Here is an 18,654-nt window from a genome sequence, read left to right as displayed (position 1 = left end):
GTCCTGGAACTTTCCATGCAGTTAGCTATAATATTCCATAAGTGCTAATAAAAGAGTTTACCACCTTTTTTAACCTGAATATTGTTCCCACTTCACAGAGGATTTTATTTAGTTTTTGCTTACACGATGTGACTTGAGGTATATCATACTCAACTAAACTCCTGCTGCAAGGAATGCTTATATGAAAATCCATCATCTCCATGATCAACTGTTTTAACGGCATTAAGAGTTTAAAAATGACTTCCAATGGAGCCACACTGAATGTCAGGACAAACAAGTACAACACTCCTTCATCATAATGCTGTCCAAAGAGTAAGACATTGAAGACCATCTTCTAATGAAGTGCATGGTCTATCTAATTTCACTACTTGATGAAATGTGATCAATGACCATACCCTCCTTATAAAAGGAACCACATTATAATAAAAGGCATTACAGTGAGGATTGCATTATTTCAAATTTCAATGCCATCCTCCCATCTGTTTGGAGGAACAACAAAAATATTTTTGAAGCCGCTACTGCTACTGCTACAAACAATAAATATAAGAGAAGCACCATTTCTCTTTGAACCAACTAGACATCAGGATCAATGATTAGTTTCAAAAACATAAATCAGTGAAGTGGAGTAGCTGAATGATGCCAGTGAAGAAATGACAAGTACAATTACAGCCCAAAAACTGCAATGCTGATCAAAGTACATGTTGCTTGAAGTTAAAACTCAGTTGAATGCAGACAACATCAGAACACTTATAACAAATAAGATCGAATTCAATATTTCTCAAAATGAAGTTATCAAAACTATCATTTCATAGAATTAGCTACACTTGACTGAAAAAACATGCATCGTTTCAATTACTTTATTTACAGTCATATATCACTTACAGACGATCAATGACCAAAACACTAACTGGGCATTCAATAATACATGGGTGTTCATTCTATACACTCTATATAAGTTCTATCCTTTTCTCTAAGTAAGCAAAATCAGAAAATAGCACACTAAATTGGCCATTTCCATTGATTTTTAGGAGCTTGGGCAACAAGAGGTTCCCATGGTTTCCATTCAATCATCTTTCTAGCTAAAGCTAGTTCCCTCTGGGCCTGTAAGAGGAAGAAAAATAATTGAAAGTGACAATAAATATTTACAGACCATAAATTATTAACTTTATAAATATAAAAGAGCAAACAATCCACAAATAACGAAACCCTACTATAAAATGATTTAGGTCAACAAAGTACGATCATTGATATGTAATGCCTCATGCAACAGTACAAGTTAACTGAAGACAGCGTATTTTAAAGTACATTATGTTTCTCCAAGAATGCTTACCTGATGACATTAATTTTAGGTATATAAGCTTATTACCTACAAAATCCAACCATATCAAAAAGACGAATATTCTCTTCTGTATTTCTAATATAGAAAAAAGGCAATAATTCTTGCTTATTACCTCCCCTTGCCACCACCATGTGTCTAGTTTGCAAGCTGAGTGATATACCAACAAGGATGCTCACATGGGGGGTTGGGATGGTAATGCAATATGTTTAGCTGTTAAGTATTCTTGAAGTAACATAATTTACTTAAATATTCTGCTTTCTCCTAATTTATTTACATTAGGAGAATATGTAATATGAAGAGGGAATGCTTGAGCATCCAACCTATACCTTGGGTATCCTTCTTGGTAATAAAGGCCAGATTCCCCATGCAAACAATAACCCATTTTTCTAATCTCCACAGCCTTGTGAATCCAGTGAAGCTAACAGGCTGTGATAACTTTAAAATGGGTCTGGTGGTACTGCAATGACCAGACCCACCAGATTCATAGTTTGTCTCTTTGAAGCTAAATATCTGAATAAAAACTGGAGAGGGTTGACTCTGCAAGCCATCCAATACTTTCTGTTCTTTCTCAGATTGAAACAATATGTTCAAATATGAGCTTAGCAGAGATTTCTCTGTTTTCAGGAGATCTTCTGAGACCTCAGGGTATGCAAGTGATACAACCCAATTCAACCATGAAGATAGGGCTCGTAGGTTGATAGTCTGCTTGCCATATTTCACTAGGAAAGAGAGTTTCATGTGTGTGCCATGACTTGTCTAGGTGCACTTCAAGTAGTGCTTGAGAGTGCAAACAGGCTACAAAACCTGGCTGCATCTGGAGGATCACCAAACCATCCAATCTCAACTGAAAATAGTTTGGGGGATAGGGCATGTTTTTCGCTCACCCTGCATGCTGAAGCTAATGCTATCAGGAAACATACACTGCTGGATAGTAGCTCAGCACAGTGTGGGCCAATGGCTTGAATTTATCTGAAAAAGAGTCCAGTTAAAACCCAGGACAGTTTCCAGTTCTGAAACAGGGTTAGGAACTTAGTTAATTCAGATGAAAATTCGCTAAAAAGTATGATAGATGATCTTGATCATGACTGATATCAAGTCTGCACAGCCAAAGAAAACAGTAGGCCAGCTGTGGAATTAAGGCACTCAAAGGGATGATATTATTGACTCTGCACTAGTCCCTCAAAAACTGACACTTTCCCCTCATAAGCCTTCAGAGTGGATGGCCTTCTTGCTTGTGTGATTAATTTAACAACTGACAGTTTAATTATTTCTCTTGCAAAGCTATCCATACAAAAACCAACAATGAAGAAGACAGTCTGGGCAGGGATGAAACACCCATGGTAGTTTGAGAATATTCTGGCTGGCTGGAATCTTCCTGGACTTATCTGAATCATCTTGCAGTTGTGATCCCCCAACTTCTGGATTATTTTCAGTACAAAGACTGAGGGAGGATAGGCAAAGGCCTACAACACCTCCCAACTGACTGACAGTGCACAAATGGCCCAATCGTCTGGGCTGGAAATGGTGACAAAGGTGGGCAACTCGTGATTTCAGAATGTTGCAAAAAGATCAATCACTGGAAACCCCCCAAACAAATCCAAAGAAAGACTCACTGATAGAGAGACCATACTGTATGAATGATTTGATCCTTGCGGAGTCAGGTGTTGGCCAGAACACTGAGTCTCCTGAGAATGTGGCTGATTTTTATGTTAATATAGAGTTGGTCCCATTAACGTAGAAACTGCCAAATCAAAACGCACATGTTAAAGTGATTTAGTGTCCTCGTTTGAGCAGGTAGGTCACTACTACAGTTGTCCAACATAATTAGGACTGTTTTTCCTGAGAGTGGATCCTTCCAGAACTGAAAGGCACTGATAACCATCTTCATTTTGAGAATGCTGATGTAGAGATCCTATGGCTCACATGTGCCACTGACCATAACATAGTCTGGCAACAGGTGGGCACCCCAACCATAGATACTGGCAATGCTGGGTTGGATAAAGAGTGTACTTTTCCTGGTTCACTAGAAAACTTAGATGATTCAAAATTGACCTATCATTGCTGCCCTTGAGGAGAATAGAACTTACCATATGTTTCTGAAGGTGTCATCCAAGTATGCAGCCACCATTGAAGGTGAAGTCAACTGAAGCAGAGTGATGATGCAATCCATGACATTGGTAAAAGCCCAGGGCTGATGAATAGGCCAAAGGATAGGTCTTCAAACTGATAAACTATATCATGGTAATCCAAGCAGAAATTTCTGTGATGTGGGGTGGATAGGAACATCAAAAAATGCATTGGTCAAATCGAGACTGAGAGCATATCCATCTCTTCTGATGGAGATGTATCGATCTAACCATCTCCGTGTTGTATTTCAATGGTATATTGTAATGGCTGTGGAGACTCAGGTCAGTGTTCAGCCTCAACTTGTCATTTTCCTTTTAGATAAGAAAAAGCCTGGAATAAAACCCTAGAGATTGTGCTTTTTGCAGAATCTCCAATGCCAAAGGTCAACGTGTACTTCCTGTTGTAAAAAAGCAGCCTTCTCTCATCTGACAGTAGGTCTATGAAACGGGAGAAGAGAAAAGAGGAGGAGGCTGGATAAATGAAATCCAAAGCCCCTCCAAAATGACCAGAATCACCCATTTGCTCTGAGGAATTTGGATAATCCAGTAAACTTGGTTTCTTGCCTGCCCCCCCCCCCACTGATAAGGTTACCTCCAATATATATGGTTTAGTGCTATATTTATAATTATCAAATATACAGTATATGATATTGGAAACGTAAATGGCGTTCACTGATACATAAATTCATTTGGAAAATAAAGATGCCCGCTACTATAACAGTAGATGGTACCTCCTGTAACTATTGATCAATAGTGAATGACAACACCTGGTTCCCTCTGGAAATTCTTTTCTGATGGATTAGATATGTTCATTTCACGGTGGTGAAGGCAGATAGAAGGAGCTATATGGACAGCACAGGACATCAGGTCAGGTGCAGTAGGTACTGATGGTCATCCAACTGCATCAGGACAGGGTTACCTCCTGAACTGGTTTGAGTGTTGGCTCCTGGCATTAAGCTGGGATCAAAACTGAACATTTGAAAAGATCCCTTTTCTCTGGTCCTCCTATCACCCCTCCCCCGTAGCAGGGGTAGATTGGTCCTAAACACCTGTACTGGTTGGGAAGATCAGTTCTGGAGCAAAAGGCCCAAAAGAATAATGGCAACACAAATGGGGCCATATATGTCAGGGTATGATGTGGTTTAAGCAACATGAAGCACAAGTATCATTTCCAGTCAAGATGGGCAAAGTCAATCAGTGAACTGAAATGGTGAATGACCTGAGTGATTTGGGCTCCCAGGCATACTTATTGCACCATTTTTCTGTGAGTTGGGAAATCAGGAAATGAAGTCAAATCTATCATCAAAGACATAGCAACCCTGTTCTGAACCAGCTTCAAAAGGCATGGAATAATTTTTCTTGTCTGCTTAATAAAATTGTGGGAAAGACATGTGAACCACTGGTAGATATTTTGCATAACCCAGGAGGTAAGTATGAAAAGCGTCAGAGTTGGTTTTGTACCAGCAAAATGAGAATGTCACTTGGCCTTCAAAGAGTGTTTGGATTACCCAGATCATAGATTCTTCACAACATATTTTTTTTAAGATCTCCCTAATTAAAGCTAATTGGGGAGGCAGCTGGAAGGATGGAGTCTCTTAATCCTCATAGAGATCTACCATGCTTTAACTTGAAAGTCATGCATGGTTGTGGGGTTGTTAGGCATTCAGAAGCTTACAACACCCTGTATATTTCTTCAGATGTTGCCTTGCATAGGAACTGAGTAAGGCTGTATTGAATGAGTATCGTTACACTCACTGTAACATCCTGTTCTGGTTTGGCTTGCATATCAGGATAAACCATACTGGGTAGCATAGATGATGCACTGGTGTCATCTATGCAATACTGTCATCTCTGTATGAGTCACAGTCCCAAACACAAGAACTGTAAATATATTAAGTCAGATCTGCCAGACAAATGTGGTGTGCTGGCTGGTTTGCTGGGAGTATGGTTGGTACAGTGGTTCGACCATCACTGGAATCAGCTGCACAGAGGACAGGGCTGGACAGAAGATAATATGGGTATGTTGCCTAAGCGAGATGGATGATATCACTAAAATCCCCACAGCTGTATGTAGACAAAGGTTTAAACATGCCTGTCTGAACAGATATATAAAACAAGCCCCCAAAATGGGACAACTGGACTGGCCAGGAGGATTCTAGGTGGTGAAATCATGTAAACGATAGATCCATCAGATCCAGAAAAGAAAACCATGTGCCTGGATTTATAGGTCCAAAGACCCTGCTCAGATATATGGGGCGATTTATGCCCACTGGACTGCACAAAACTGGGGTGGGTGGGGGGAGGAGCTCAGAAAAGCCAAGAAGCAAGGGATGGAATGTGGCCTGAATTTAATAACTGCATCACTGTCTCCTGAACCAGATAATGCATCTGTTCAATGGTGGTATATTGCAAAACCTCAATATTTTGTTCCCCCATTTCCGATTTAGTAACTGTATGTGATGGTTGTAAATGTCACACTCTACGTGGGTGGAGGGTGAACCAGCAATATCCATCATAAGGCTCAAAAGAGATAATTCAAAATTGGCTTCTTTTGTCTTTCCCTTAGGCTGCTTTCTGTAACACTGAAGGGAAGACATAAAGTACATTGGAAACATACTAGACAAAAAAATGTGTATATTCCATTTACCTTAAATTTCTTGCACTTTGTTGACATGTTTTACTGAAACTTCAAAAGAAGAGAATGAAAAAGAACATAACAATTCAGTTTACTAAGAAGTTGCTAATACAATACCCATTACTACTGGAGTAAACGAAATTCGGCAGCATCAAGCTAAACCATGAATGACAACATGCAATCTATGATAGCATGTGGTATATGTGGTCTAAACAGAAAAAAGTGCAAAATGGTGACAAATTCACTCAAAAACTGGAAAAGATGTAAAACTAATACATACAACCTGCTGAGGAATAATTACATACAATAAGTTTAAATTCCTATGTGGAGGGCTAATTTTTACACTGATATTGGCATGGACTGTTCGGAAATATCATATACAAAGTAGACAGAAATGAAACTTAAAAACTAGTCACGCCTAGTCGGTGCAAGGGTAGGTAATGGGCAAGAGTTATTGCCCTTTGCATGAGATATAAAAAATTAAATTTTGTCATTTTAGAGGGGCTGGATTAGGGAGATAGCAGGTTTGTATCAATAACATTAATGTTATGGGTGAACACAACTGAATGTGAAAATGATGCACATTTACTCCTAATCTTTATAAAATTGTGGAAGTAGGTGGGGAGTGTACTGGTGTGGGTGAAAAACTCATGCTTCAATGGCACAGCTACAATCATAAATAAATATACATGCATTGTCATTGAGTGAAATCACATTGATTGCATATTTAATATTTGACTTTAAGCAGGCATCAGTACTTACAGGTTACTGCATTTGTATGGGGAAAATAGGAATGAGTTTTTTAGATGGATATACTGCACAACCTTGGGAGTGCAGTATATCCATCCGACTAAACAAGTTTATATTTTCCCATACAAATGCAGTAACCCTTTATTATATATTCTTATTCTACCTAAGGCTTAATTATATAAAAAAAATATACACTACAAGAAACAAAGTAACTGAATTTATGCTGTATTTCAAATGATTTACACAAGTGCAGATTCATCAGTACACAACAACATTATTAACGCTCACAGAACTCTGGCCAGATAAATTTTAACTTAATCGCATGCTAGACATCACTTTTGAAAGAAAATGGCATTTTGATCTACTTAAAATTGAAATTTAGATTCATAATGTGAATGAATGCACACTGCAACAACTTTTCCATTTAGTCTGGAATGAATAGATTTTGGTATTTTTGTTGATTCTGCTAAATTTCGTGATAATGACTGGACTTATGTGTCAAGTCTGCATGAAGTACATCTGATTTCAGCAGCTAGGGAGAAGCTTGTTAACATCTGCAGGTGTGTTTCTGTTCTGTCATTGAATGTTTGAAATCACAATGTGAAAAAAATATGAAGTCTTTTAATTGCAATTATCAAAAATATGCTATGGAATATGTTTATTTCATTTTCAGTGCAGTAAGGAGGATGTAATTGCACTTGGAATATAGTCGAAATTACAGTACAATTTTGAAATGTGTAATCAAGAACCCATGACATGGCTCATGTAATTCAGATTTGCAGAATTAAGGAAGTATAATTTGAGAAAATTCAGGATGTAAAACTGTAAGTATATATTTTGCCATTCTTATTATCAGTTAAAGAAGACAGTTAATGCCTTGTCACTTGCATGTTATTTGTAGGGACCCAGCAATTTTATGACCTGTTTGGCATCTATTGCTAGCCTAAATCTGAAACATTGTAATGTGATGTGAGTGATGTGATGTGATTTTGATTTTGAAAGTAGCTTTAACAATTTTTCAGTCATATCGCTATGATGTCTGCAATGTGCCAGTTTATAGTGATGTCTATCACTGGGGCATCATGCCGCAGACATGTAGCATGCAGAAACATTGTATCAAAAAAGTTAACACAGAATGTGGCAAAGCAGCTGGTATATGCTAGTCCACGAAACATCTGCTTTAGTTCATTCAGAAACAAACTTATTCAACCAAAACATAAAGCATCTACTATGTGAGTGTACATGATTTGTTAAGAAAGTTGTTCCTAATAAACTACTGGGCACCCGTGTCATGCACGTGAGTGCAATATGAAGTGCATGTGAGTGCATACCATGAAATACTGCATGATTCTGACAATGTAAAGGTAACAGAAAAAAAACGAGCATATAATAAATACCTGTATAGCATGTCATGCTACTCATGTATTTACCAATGCATGCTTCTGTGCCATATTTCAACAGTCTGCTAAAGATTCTGTTCAGCAAATTCGATAACACTGCCTCCTTTCCAGAAAATCTAAGGGAGGCACTTGGTGGAGGAGTTATCTAGTCAACTTGGGTATGTGAGAAATTATGCCAGTAGCTTCTGATGGGTCAAGGTTCCTCCTGGGGTTTTCCCCATGTTATTCCTCCACAAAATATACTGGCCACCATGTGTATCATATCATGTGCTGAAAATCGTGTTAACCCTTTACCTCATAGAGCATAGTTACAAAGTGCAGCGCACTATAAATAGAACACCTGTTATCTATTTGATTCCATAAGCATAGGCCTGCCTGTTAACTGTTAAGCAATGTAGTGTATGTTACGTTTAACAGCAATTTTAACCATTTTTCATTTCTGGTACACATCTATTTTGTGTAGACAAATTTAAGAGTTAAGTCCAATTGTTATAGCTGTGTAATTACTTTTCGTGGAAGAATTTTTTATGTGCTTTAAAATCTTGAGAGAACTCGTTCACCGTCAAGTCAGTAAGGCCACATGACCAACCATAGCTGCCATTTCTCATACTTGAAATTTACAAGTTTTTCGTCTGCGTCTACATTACTCTGTCATCTGAATTTGATAATTTATAAAAACTAATTCCTGCCTACATCAATATCAGAGCCTTTACCTAAGTTACTGAATCTTTTATAGTTGTGATTGTAATGGGTGAAAACTTCATAAGTACTGAATGAAATCCACGACCTCCATTTTGGAGAGTGGAGATTAATACCCAGTTACTTTAAATAGCAGATATTGACCACAGCATAAACAGTGACCACGTGATCTGATGTAATTGGCATTCGCAGAAATGAATGTAGCATCTAATGGGGGTTTCCCTGAAGGGGGGGGGGCGCTACGATTACCGGCTTAAAATGGCTGATGTTTACAGCAGGCGTCAAAAGGCGCTTCCATGTGAATGGAGTAGAGGCATCAAAAGAAGCTTCCATGCGAATGGAGTAAAGGCGTCCAAAGACGCTTGCATGAGGTAAAGGGTTAAACAAAAAAAATAAACAGAACATCAAATGGTTTTAATGAATTTATTATTGGCCTGAGTAATGTTTTTCTATATTTTTTATATTTTGCAGTTCTTATATATTGCATTTCAAAAGCTTCTACAATTGTGTTTGATCTGTCAAGAAATCACCAAATTTACCTTGCTTAGACAAATGGTATCAAGTAATATCCGAATATCCATCAGTTATTTTAGGGCATTCCAAGACAAATTTGAACCTTCTTGGCAGGATCATTTTCAGTAATGATTTCTTTTAGGTCTTCCTAACATTACAATTATACAGGTCTCAGATTTGAAATGGTAATGTGAAACTGTTGAAATTCACAGTCTGCATCTGGCATATGTTTGTCTCTCACAGATGGCCAAGTTAACACGACAATTCTACTCTGATATAAAAAAAACCTTGGAATTACATCATCTCACTGACAATTATTATTGTCTTCAAGGTCCCCCAACCTCTGGACTTAGTACCTCTGGACTAACTGCCAAGAAATAAGTTGGATATCATTTCTATATTTTATATACTATACTTACGAATACAATGACAACTTCTGGACCACTATAACCTACCTGTAATATCACTTCCTCAATTTGACCTCCATCAATCTTCTGTTCCAAAACTTGAACATCACGCTCCTGAAATAAGGCAGTTTTCTTAAGTTGCAAATATTTTTAAACCTGGAACAACTGTTTACCACTTCAACTTTACAAGATACTGCATTGATTAAATTAAAACTAGCTTATTTGCAGCATAAGCTATGAAAGCAAATCAAAACATTATCATTTGTTTGATAACTTTTATACATAATTCACTTATTTAGTAAACATTCTGGAAAAAATGCACAAAGAAAAAATAAGGTGATTAGAGAAAAAGTTGAAAACTTACCAATAGCTGAAATTTCTTCTTGTACAATCTTTTTCTTTTGTTGATACGAAGATCTGAAATCAGCTAATTAGCTGAATTTTTTATGTCTGGACTTGTTATGATGCCTAAATACAGCTTTTATACTTCTCGTCAATTTACGTTTAGATATGATGGAAATCCTAAGCGATGCTTAACATGTTTATTTGCATCTTTTCCCTTTTTTTCGTTGCTGCCTAGAATCGTCAAACATGAGAAAACAAAAAGCAAATGCATCAATTGCAGACAAGGCTTCTAATTCAAGCAATATCGATCTCCATAAATGTCATTTACATGAGTACCTTTTAACTTTATGGAAGAAATAATGTAAATTGAGGCATGCAACACACTTTCTTAAGTACTGAAAGATGTCTCCTCTGAAACAGTAATGATGAAAGTTTCAATGACCAGATAAACAGTTGTATTCAGTACGTTACACAAAACCTACTGTGAGAACATGCTGCATTCTGTTCCTCACTATCTGCTCTGTGTTGACTCTGTAGGCAGCTGTAGGAGGTATCTTGTTCAAAGCAATTAGGGTTTTTTCATACAGGATTTTCAACATCTGAAGAAGAAATTAATAATAAAACTTAGCTTCAAAAGTTAAGTCTAACATGTCCTTTTTATTTTCACAATAATAATATGCAGCATGGACAGGGAAGGAAAATAAGAAATAGCAAAGACATTGGACATGTAAAGAAAGAACTTTTCACCAATGTACTATAAGTACTATAACTGCCAACCAAGGTGATTAAAAAATCAAAAACAGTAAAACTGAAACTATTGCAAAAATGCATTTTTTTCAGGGGGTACCAATTTCCATAGATTTGTACAAGCTACAAGTAGGAATGAAATGATACGCCTCTGCTGCATATCAATACAATTCACTGCCTATGATACAATACCTTAACAACTTGATTATCTTTTCCTCTTTATAAGGTCTGTCAGAGAGATGGTGGTGCCATTTTTTATGTGTTAACCTAAAGGTTGAATTTCCAGTATGTAAATTACAGACAGACAGAGACTTAATATTTGTTAATATGCTATAATCATTCTTGCCTAGATTATAAAAAACATACTTCCAAAACAGACTACATATTAGTTGTCAGTGATTTTATTTCACCTTTTGGGCACTTTCAGGCTACTTATGCTGATTAGATTAAGACTCATCTAAGTCTTCATGTCCTTTGATTTGCACAACATGAATGCTTTAAAAAAAAACTTATTAGGCAAAAAAAATTGGTTGCAGATCGGTTGACTGTCCCTGCTTTTCGTTGAAGACCCTAGCAATTTTTTTTTATTACAGGTAACTGAACAGTTACAGTTGGTTCTGATTGGTGCTTATTGTTTTACCCTGGACTCAAACAAACAATAACATCCAATCAGAACTAAATATAACAATTTCACTGTATGACACGCTGGAAATGGAGCCTTCAAATTCAATTATTAAATAATTAGTCAAGTACTTAAGTCATACATGGAAAACAAACCTGGAATGTCTTCCCTATGTTTACATATTTTTTCCATAGCTGGACATGCTGTCAGGATAAAATAATTACCGGTAGCATAGAACAGGTTAAGTAGGGGTGGCAGATATTGAATCACATGAGTTAGACACCTTGTGTTAATCTTGAGAGAGTAGTGTTTTGTCAATAGTTTTTCTTTTTCTCTGACAAAGGTAAGTACATGAGCCTGTTACAGCTGTCTCAGATGAATTCTCAATGTAATGAATATGTTTTCACAACTGCTTTAGGTTCAGGTAACCTGTATAGCGTAAGTATTGTTTTGTATTTATTCTTCACCTCTTCCAAATATATGGAAAAAATATTTATATATGTATATACTGATTAATCATTTTACCCCTTCCTACAAACCACAGATTAAAAGAGCCAATGAACTGTGATTTGTCTTATAAAACAATAAGATTCTTTACCCAATCCACAAAATGAAGTACTGACATAATTTTTCTCAAGATCATGAAAAGTGATACACATGAAAATAAGTACATTCACAGTATAATGTGAAATTTCCCAAAAGTGAATGCTATCAGGTTCCAAAATTTGGCCATTACACTATTAAGAGGTTTGATTACTGTTAGAATAGCCATATTGAAACCCAAATAGCTGGTCAAATCTGCACAGAAAGCAAGCTTCCAGAGGGTCATTTTAGAAAAGCTTTCACATACAAAGCTGTTCATTTTAACACACCCAAATATCTCACTAGCCATCTTATAATGGGAAGGCAAGAATGTATCCCTTTTTTCTAACACATGAGGACAAAAAGTTCTGTTTTGCTTAACATTACATTCAAAATTGTTAATCTCAACATATCACTCTTTTTATCATCATACTTATCAATCAAACTGTAGGCAACACTATATGACACAAATATAAGTCAAAGAAGTCTTTGTTAAGTTCAATTTTGGTTTAAATCTTTTCTTTTAGTCAAGTTTTAATGTAATCATCATATGATAAGCCCTCATCTATTAAAATGTAAAAAAAAATAGCCAAATGACTGTCATGGTAATACTGATGGGTGCTTACTAATTAAGTGCTTACTCAGCAGCTATGCTTGCTTTATTCTGACAACTGTTGAAAACTTAATGGTCCTTAACTGCACAAGCTAATTAAAAGATTATTTGTCTCAAGCTGATTTCAGCAACATGAAAGGTGCCAACATCACAGTAACATCTGAGTATGAATCAAAATTATTTCATCTTAAAATAACCCATCATAGATAACTCTTTTGGCTCATTTGTGGACTGTTCCTCTAACTCTGACATTATACATTTGAAACAACTGGCAAGTTATAACAAAATGTACATATTTCTGAATTTTTACTTTCTTTTCAGTTTTTGTATTGTTATTTATTTTTATTTACATTCTGGATGTAGTGCTTTCAGACTGTGGAAATTAATGGACAGTGACTGTTTTTTGTTAGCATAATTGACACAGAGATGTACTCAATCATTGCCATGTGCTATCAATGAAGAATTTGCAACTTTAAAATTGCTATCTTCAGGAATTAAAGAGTGCAACCAAACTCAGGTGTTGGTTATAGCAGTCTATGTGTAATTCTACCTTGAAGCCTAAGTCAGTTTGTGTTTACTTATGATGGACATGCATGGTTTAATACTATGAGGAAGGCAACTTGAACTTTTGTGATGCATGCATTTATGAGTACTGCATGTCAACTTGATTTATATTGAAAGTCTGTCATTATCTTTATTTGACTTCCTTATGTCTACCACCCATTTATACAAAAATGTATTATATAGGAATATCTGTGTAGGAAAAAGGAGGTTATAATTCTCATGTTGCAATGACACAATGTTATCCAGAAGGCTTAGCCTTGCTCATGCTGTGGCCAGTCAGTATTTATAGATCCATTGCTTGTGAGTTATTGAGGGAGTGGTAAATATGCATTCTTCCTTCAAGCAGTATGTCAGAAAATAATGCTAACCATGTGACAGATGTGTTAGTAAGCATTGTTAATATAATGCACTCTAGTAGTCGTACTGGCTATTTTGATATTAACATACAACATTTCAAAAGTAACAGTGTGATCAATGCAGTTTCTCCTCATTGTGATTTACAGATAATTTTCTGTGATAGTAGTGATAATGCCCAATTTTTGTATGCATTGATAGCATTTTCTTCCAATAATGACAACAGATAATTTACTTTAACTGGATCTTTACCAGGATGATGCCTGCTCACCTCATGTGGTTCTTTAATAACCTTCAATCCTGTCAACCCAGTTGTCTGTAACAAAAGAATTGTTGCATATTAATATGCAAGTACCAGGTATACATATCTCTAAGACACAATTAGTTTTGTTCACTATGTAATCCCAAAAAGAATGTTTACTTAATAAAATCAGGGTTACCTTTTAAGCTCTCTTGTATCTTCAGACATTTGAAAAGTGAAACAAGCTGCATTCATAGTATGGTCAGGACTTTAAGATTCACTTATTTTAGCATGCTTGTCCAATTGGACCGATGGAACTGTACACAGATTCAGTATTCTGCGCAGTGTAAAATATGAGTAAAATTGATGCTGGACAAGTACAAGTTCCAAGTCACTTGCCCTGCATGACATGAAGCCAACTAAACATTTTTCGAGCTTTGCTAGTAAAAAGTAGTGTTATATGTTTAGACTCTTTTAAACAGTAATAAGAAAAAAGTGAAGACAACAAGCTTAGTAAAATTTAACAAATAATCTATTTCCCTAGAAAAACAAGGTAAATATGAGAAGAACTTAGGGTTTTAAAAATCAAATCCAAAACTAATCCAAGAACTAAAAATTAGAAGTCTTAGTAATAAAATGTTCTAATGAATCTGAGTATTGAGTTCTGACGAAATCCAAAATGGAAGGCCATGACGTATGCTATAGTCAGTGTAGTACTGATGTGTCAACAGTTCTTTGTTGAACCACAGAAAATAATATCTCGGTGATTGAATTCTCTAAATTTTGATAACTGTCCTTGTCCAAGAATTAATTCTGAGCACAAGAATTTCCAGGGAAAAATAATCTCTTAGAATCCAAATAATTTGAAGAAAAACTAAAAGATTAAACTGGTCACAACAAAAAAACAAAAACATTATGCACTAATGTACAACGCAAAACACATTCCCATATGAGGGTCAACCTTCAGGAAAAAACAAAGTTTTGAAATAATTGCTACATGTTATTTGTCACATACTCACAGTATGGCCTCAATATCACTATATGAATCCCACAATAAGAAAGAAAAACTTTTTTTAAAAATGTTTTTACTTCAAATCATGAATTAAGGTTGTGAACTTGTTGTTGTTGTTGCTGTGGGGTTTAATGCCATTTTTCAGCACACGATAGGCTATGCACGACGGCCAGTATTAATGGTGGAGGAAGAACCCAGGAAAACCCTGGGAAGAACCACTGACCCACGAGAAGCTACTGGCAAGCTTTCTCACATACCCACATTGGCCAAATCCTAGACTCAAACCCACGCAGACAGAGGTGAGATGGCAGTGATCCGTAATGGACAGCACTTTAGACCACTCAGCCACTCGAGGCCCCAGATTGGGAACTAGGTCAGCATTAGGTACAAAGTTCCTAATATTAGGATTACGAAAAACTGAAATGAATTTCTGGAAAATATCAAATCCAGTAAATAAAATTACATTACAATTGCATGTAATGGAGTAAATAAAAAAATAAAAATTAAAACCAACAAACAAACAATTAAATTAAATCAAATATACATGACAGTACTTACATCCCTGGAAACTAACATAATGTAAACATACTTGAAACGAGGATAAATTGGTCTAACTGCTCAATGCTTATATGACAAAATTCAAGATAGAACACAACCATGACATAAATAGAAGATCTTACATTTGTGCATGATTGAAATTAAATTTAACAAATGAGCTAAATCATTTTTATCTTCTGCAAATCCTGGTGAGCTAATGATTTTAAGTATTCAGGAAATTCCATAAAATTCATCTGCAGTCAGCACAAATGTAAGATTTCAAATATCAAATAATGAAATACTTATTTTGTTTAAGAAAGGTGTAAACTACTGCAATGAAGGGATGTCATTACACCTTTGCCTTGGTTTTATTTCTGCCCTTTCACAGCACAGGATAGGCTACATATGGCAGCCAGTATAACTGGTGGAGGAAGAACCTGGGGAAATCCCAGTAAGAACCACCAACTAATAGGAAGCTAGTGACAGCTTTCTCACATAGCCACATTGGCCTAGCCTGGGACTTGAACTCACTCTGACAAAGGTGAGATGGCAGTGATCAGTAAAAGTGAGTGCTTTTGACCAATCTACCACTAAGGACCCTATTACAAATGTAAAATGGAAAATATGTGACGTTATTAACATAACACAGTACTGATAGTAGTCATGTGATATAAAATGCAATGCAAACCAGGCCAGAAAACTCATTTGAAAAAGCTTTCATTTTGTTGGAATAGAAAAAAATCATTATCTTTTTTTATCCTTAACAAAAAAAACTTCATTTCCAGTTTTCAATTTCCCATTTCTTAAGGTTTGTATTCTAGCATTTCACTAAGAATGCATATTTCAAAACAATAAAGAAAGGCAGAAAAGTAACATTTTATTGAAATAATTTCACTCCTTAAAATATAGTATCATTATTAATATTAATCATAGAAATTGATATTCCACACAACACAAAAACACTGCACAATGAATGTGCTATTTGCCCTTGTGCAAAACAATTATTCATGTTCCATGTCATATTATCCTTTGCTTAAATAAACAAATTCAGTATGAAAACAGTTAAGCATGCAGTTGAGACCATCACATACTAAATACATACATCCTGATAAAACTCTTCCAATTAGTAATTATAACATAAACCATAACTACAAATACATTATACTCATGTGTATAAGTTACCAAAGTTCTTATCAATATTATTCAGTCTCTAAATAAACTTTTTATATACTGTCTACACAGTATAGTACGCAGAAACGACCCAGATGAATGGGCTGAAACATATCGGCCAAATCGACCCAGGCATAACTGGTTTTGTGCCAAATTATCTCAGTCAATATCATGACAGATGTAACAACTACTGAAGAATTCAATGTCACTTTGACCTCCTCTTAGCATCTTGGTTAATAAATGTTTTCTGACACATTTTTATTTATTAAAATTAAATTTCATTTGACATTGGTCACTGCCAATGAATTGTCAGATAAATATAAACTATGGCAGAGAATTTCTTCAACTACTTGGCACCATTCTTTCGGTCAACACAAGCGTTGGTAGAAAATAAGTATATATTACGTGGATATTTGACCTCTAAATTGTATTTGTTTCAACTTTTAAACAAAAATCTCGTCTTTGCAAGGAAGAGCACCGGTCAGATGTAGGGCACCTTGAACTTAGCATGCTCATTTCTGTTATATTAAATATGTTAGTTCACAACCTATTTTATACAATTTTGAATCTACTTTTTTACATTTGTTATTTTTTAATGTAACACATTCTCAACCACAATGTGTCTGCTTTCATGATATAATTGACAAAATACAAATGGCAACGCACGATCTTTGTTGACACTCCTGCCATTTTCGGAAGTGATCGCTGTAAACTACTTACCAAGCAAGAAAGATCGCTGTTACGGATACTATTGAGACTCCGTAAAATATCCCGATATGTATATAAACATAAAGATCAATGAACATCATGCATACTTTCAAATCTATACTTATAAAAAATAAAATCTTAATTTGAAATAAGACCCTTTTCTACAACATAAATTTATAGATGTTAAATTTTAAGACTGGCTATAAATAACGACCCCATTTTAATAATTGTAAGGTGGGGTTTCTCTCTTTGATATTAAACTTTCCGTTTAGGCGTTTGCAAACGCTCGGGAATAAGGTACACATACCTTCTCTGCTAATGATACACTTGACTAAAGTTGATAAAATCATGAATTAATTTTTTTTTATAAGATCTATAATTAAATTTAGACCAACAAGTTCTTCTCCGCCTTTTGTTGTTTCTTCTTACATTGCTACTGTTAGCCACTTGGAATGTCAGGGAAAAAATGGGCGGATAACTTGTTGGTCTGTGATTAAAATTATACACACAAAGCATTGTGAATACACTTTTTCTTGCTTTCTTTCCGGATATTAATTTTCCAGTGTTCGTTTACCATGGTACTCCTCACCCGCCTTCCATCATCTCGCCCATATGGAATCGGGTCACAATTAATACTTCCAGTTCAGTAAACACGAATGTAGTTCTAGTCTATTTTTAGAACATTTTTTCCTCTCTCATTTTGGTGGTGATAGAAGAGTTTTATTTATGCTTTTTTTGGATGTGATTTAAAGGTAATTGTTTATTCTTGAGAATATGAGCTCAGGGTGTTGTTGTCTGTGTGTATTTCGGCGACAGTACACAGTGAGTAATAAGGCCTTGGTGATGATCCGGAAGTGAAATATGTGTTCTGTTTACATATGTTGCCCTGTTGACAGTCCAGCATCTGAAAAAAGAGCAGGTCAACCTTTGAAGAGAATTTCACCGTGAAGTCATCTTTGAAGGTATAACAGATCAACATATGATTTGTATTGATTGTCACACAGTGTAAAGGTCAGTACTGAGAAACAAATGTAGAGCACATATAATAAAATTAATTGTGTTCTATGTCCATATGGACTAGATAAAATTTTAAAATTTGATTGACACATATGGCGCTCCTGTCATTTTCCTGAGATAAATACAAACATATTAGTATATCAAATACTATAAAACGACGACGACGATGATGATGATGATGGTAATGATGATGATGACGACGACGATTACTCTTCTTATTCTTCTTCTTCTCATGTAGTAGACCTAGTACTAAACTGATAATACGTGCATGCA

General features: G+C 35.7%; 1 protein-coding gene across 2 annotated transcripts; it reads right to left on the bottom strand.

Annotated features, from left to right (window-relative positions):
- Nucleotides 1–843: 843 nt before the first annotated feature.
- On the bottom strand, nt 844–17,388 carry LOC149796146 (NADH dehydrogenase [ubiquinone] 1 alpha subcomplex subunit 5-like). Of its 2 annotated transcripts, none has more exons than XM_089966073.1 (5): nt 17,323–17,388; nt 13,968–14,012; nt 10,697–10,813; nt 9,918–9,983; nt 844–1,101 (listed from the first exon to the last, which is right to left on the bottom strand). In XM_089966073.1, exons 1-5 carry the CDS (start codon nt 17,344–17,346, stop codon nt 1,000–1,002), a joined length of 354 nt encoding a protein of 117 aa, XP_089822199.1. In that variant the 5' UTR covers nt 17,347–17,388; the 3' UTR covers nt 844–999. The 2 variants fall into 2 exon arrangements, with proteins under 2 accessions (XP_089822199.1, XP_089822200.1); XM_089966074.1 differs by lacking the exon at nt 17,323–17,388 and adding an exon at nt 17,237–17,311.
- Nucleotides 17,389–18,654: the final 1,266 nt, after the last annotated feature.

The sequence above is a fragment of the Sinohyriopsis cumingii genome, chromosome 7 (genome assembly GCF_028554795.1).
Source record: "Sinohyriopsis cumingii isolate HCF-2022 chromosome 7, ASM2855479v2, whole genome shotgun sequence".
In the NCBI taxonomy this organism is placed as follows: Eukaryota; Metazoa; Mollusca; class Bivalvia; order Unionida; family Unionidae; genus Sinohyriopsis; species Sinohyriopsis cumingii.
This window is presented reverse-complemented; position numbering and strand designations above follow the sequence as displayed.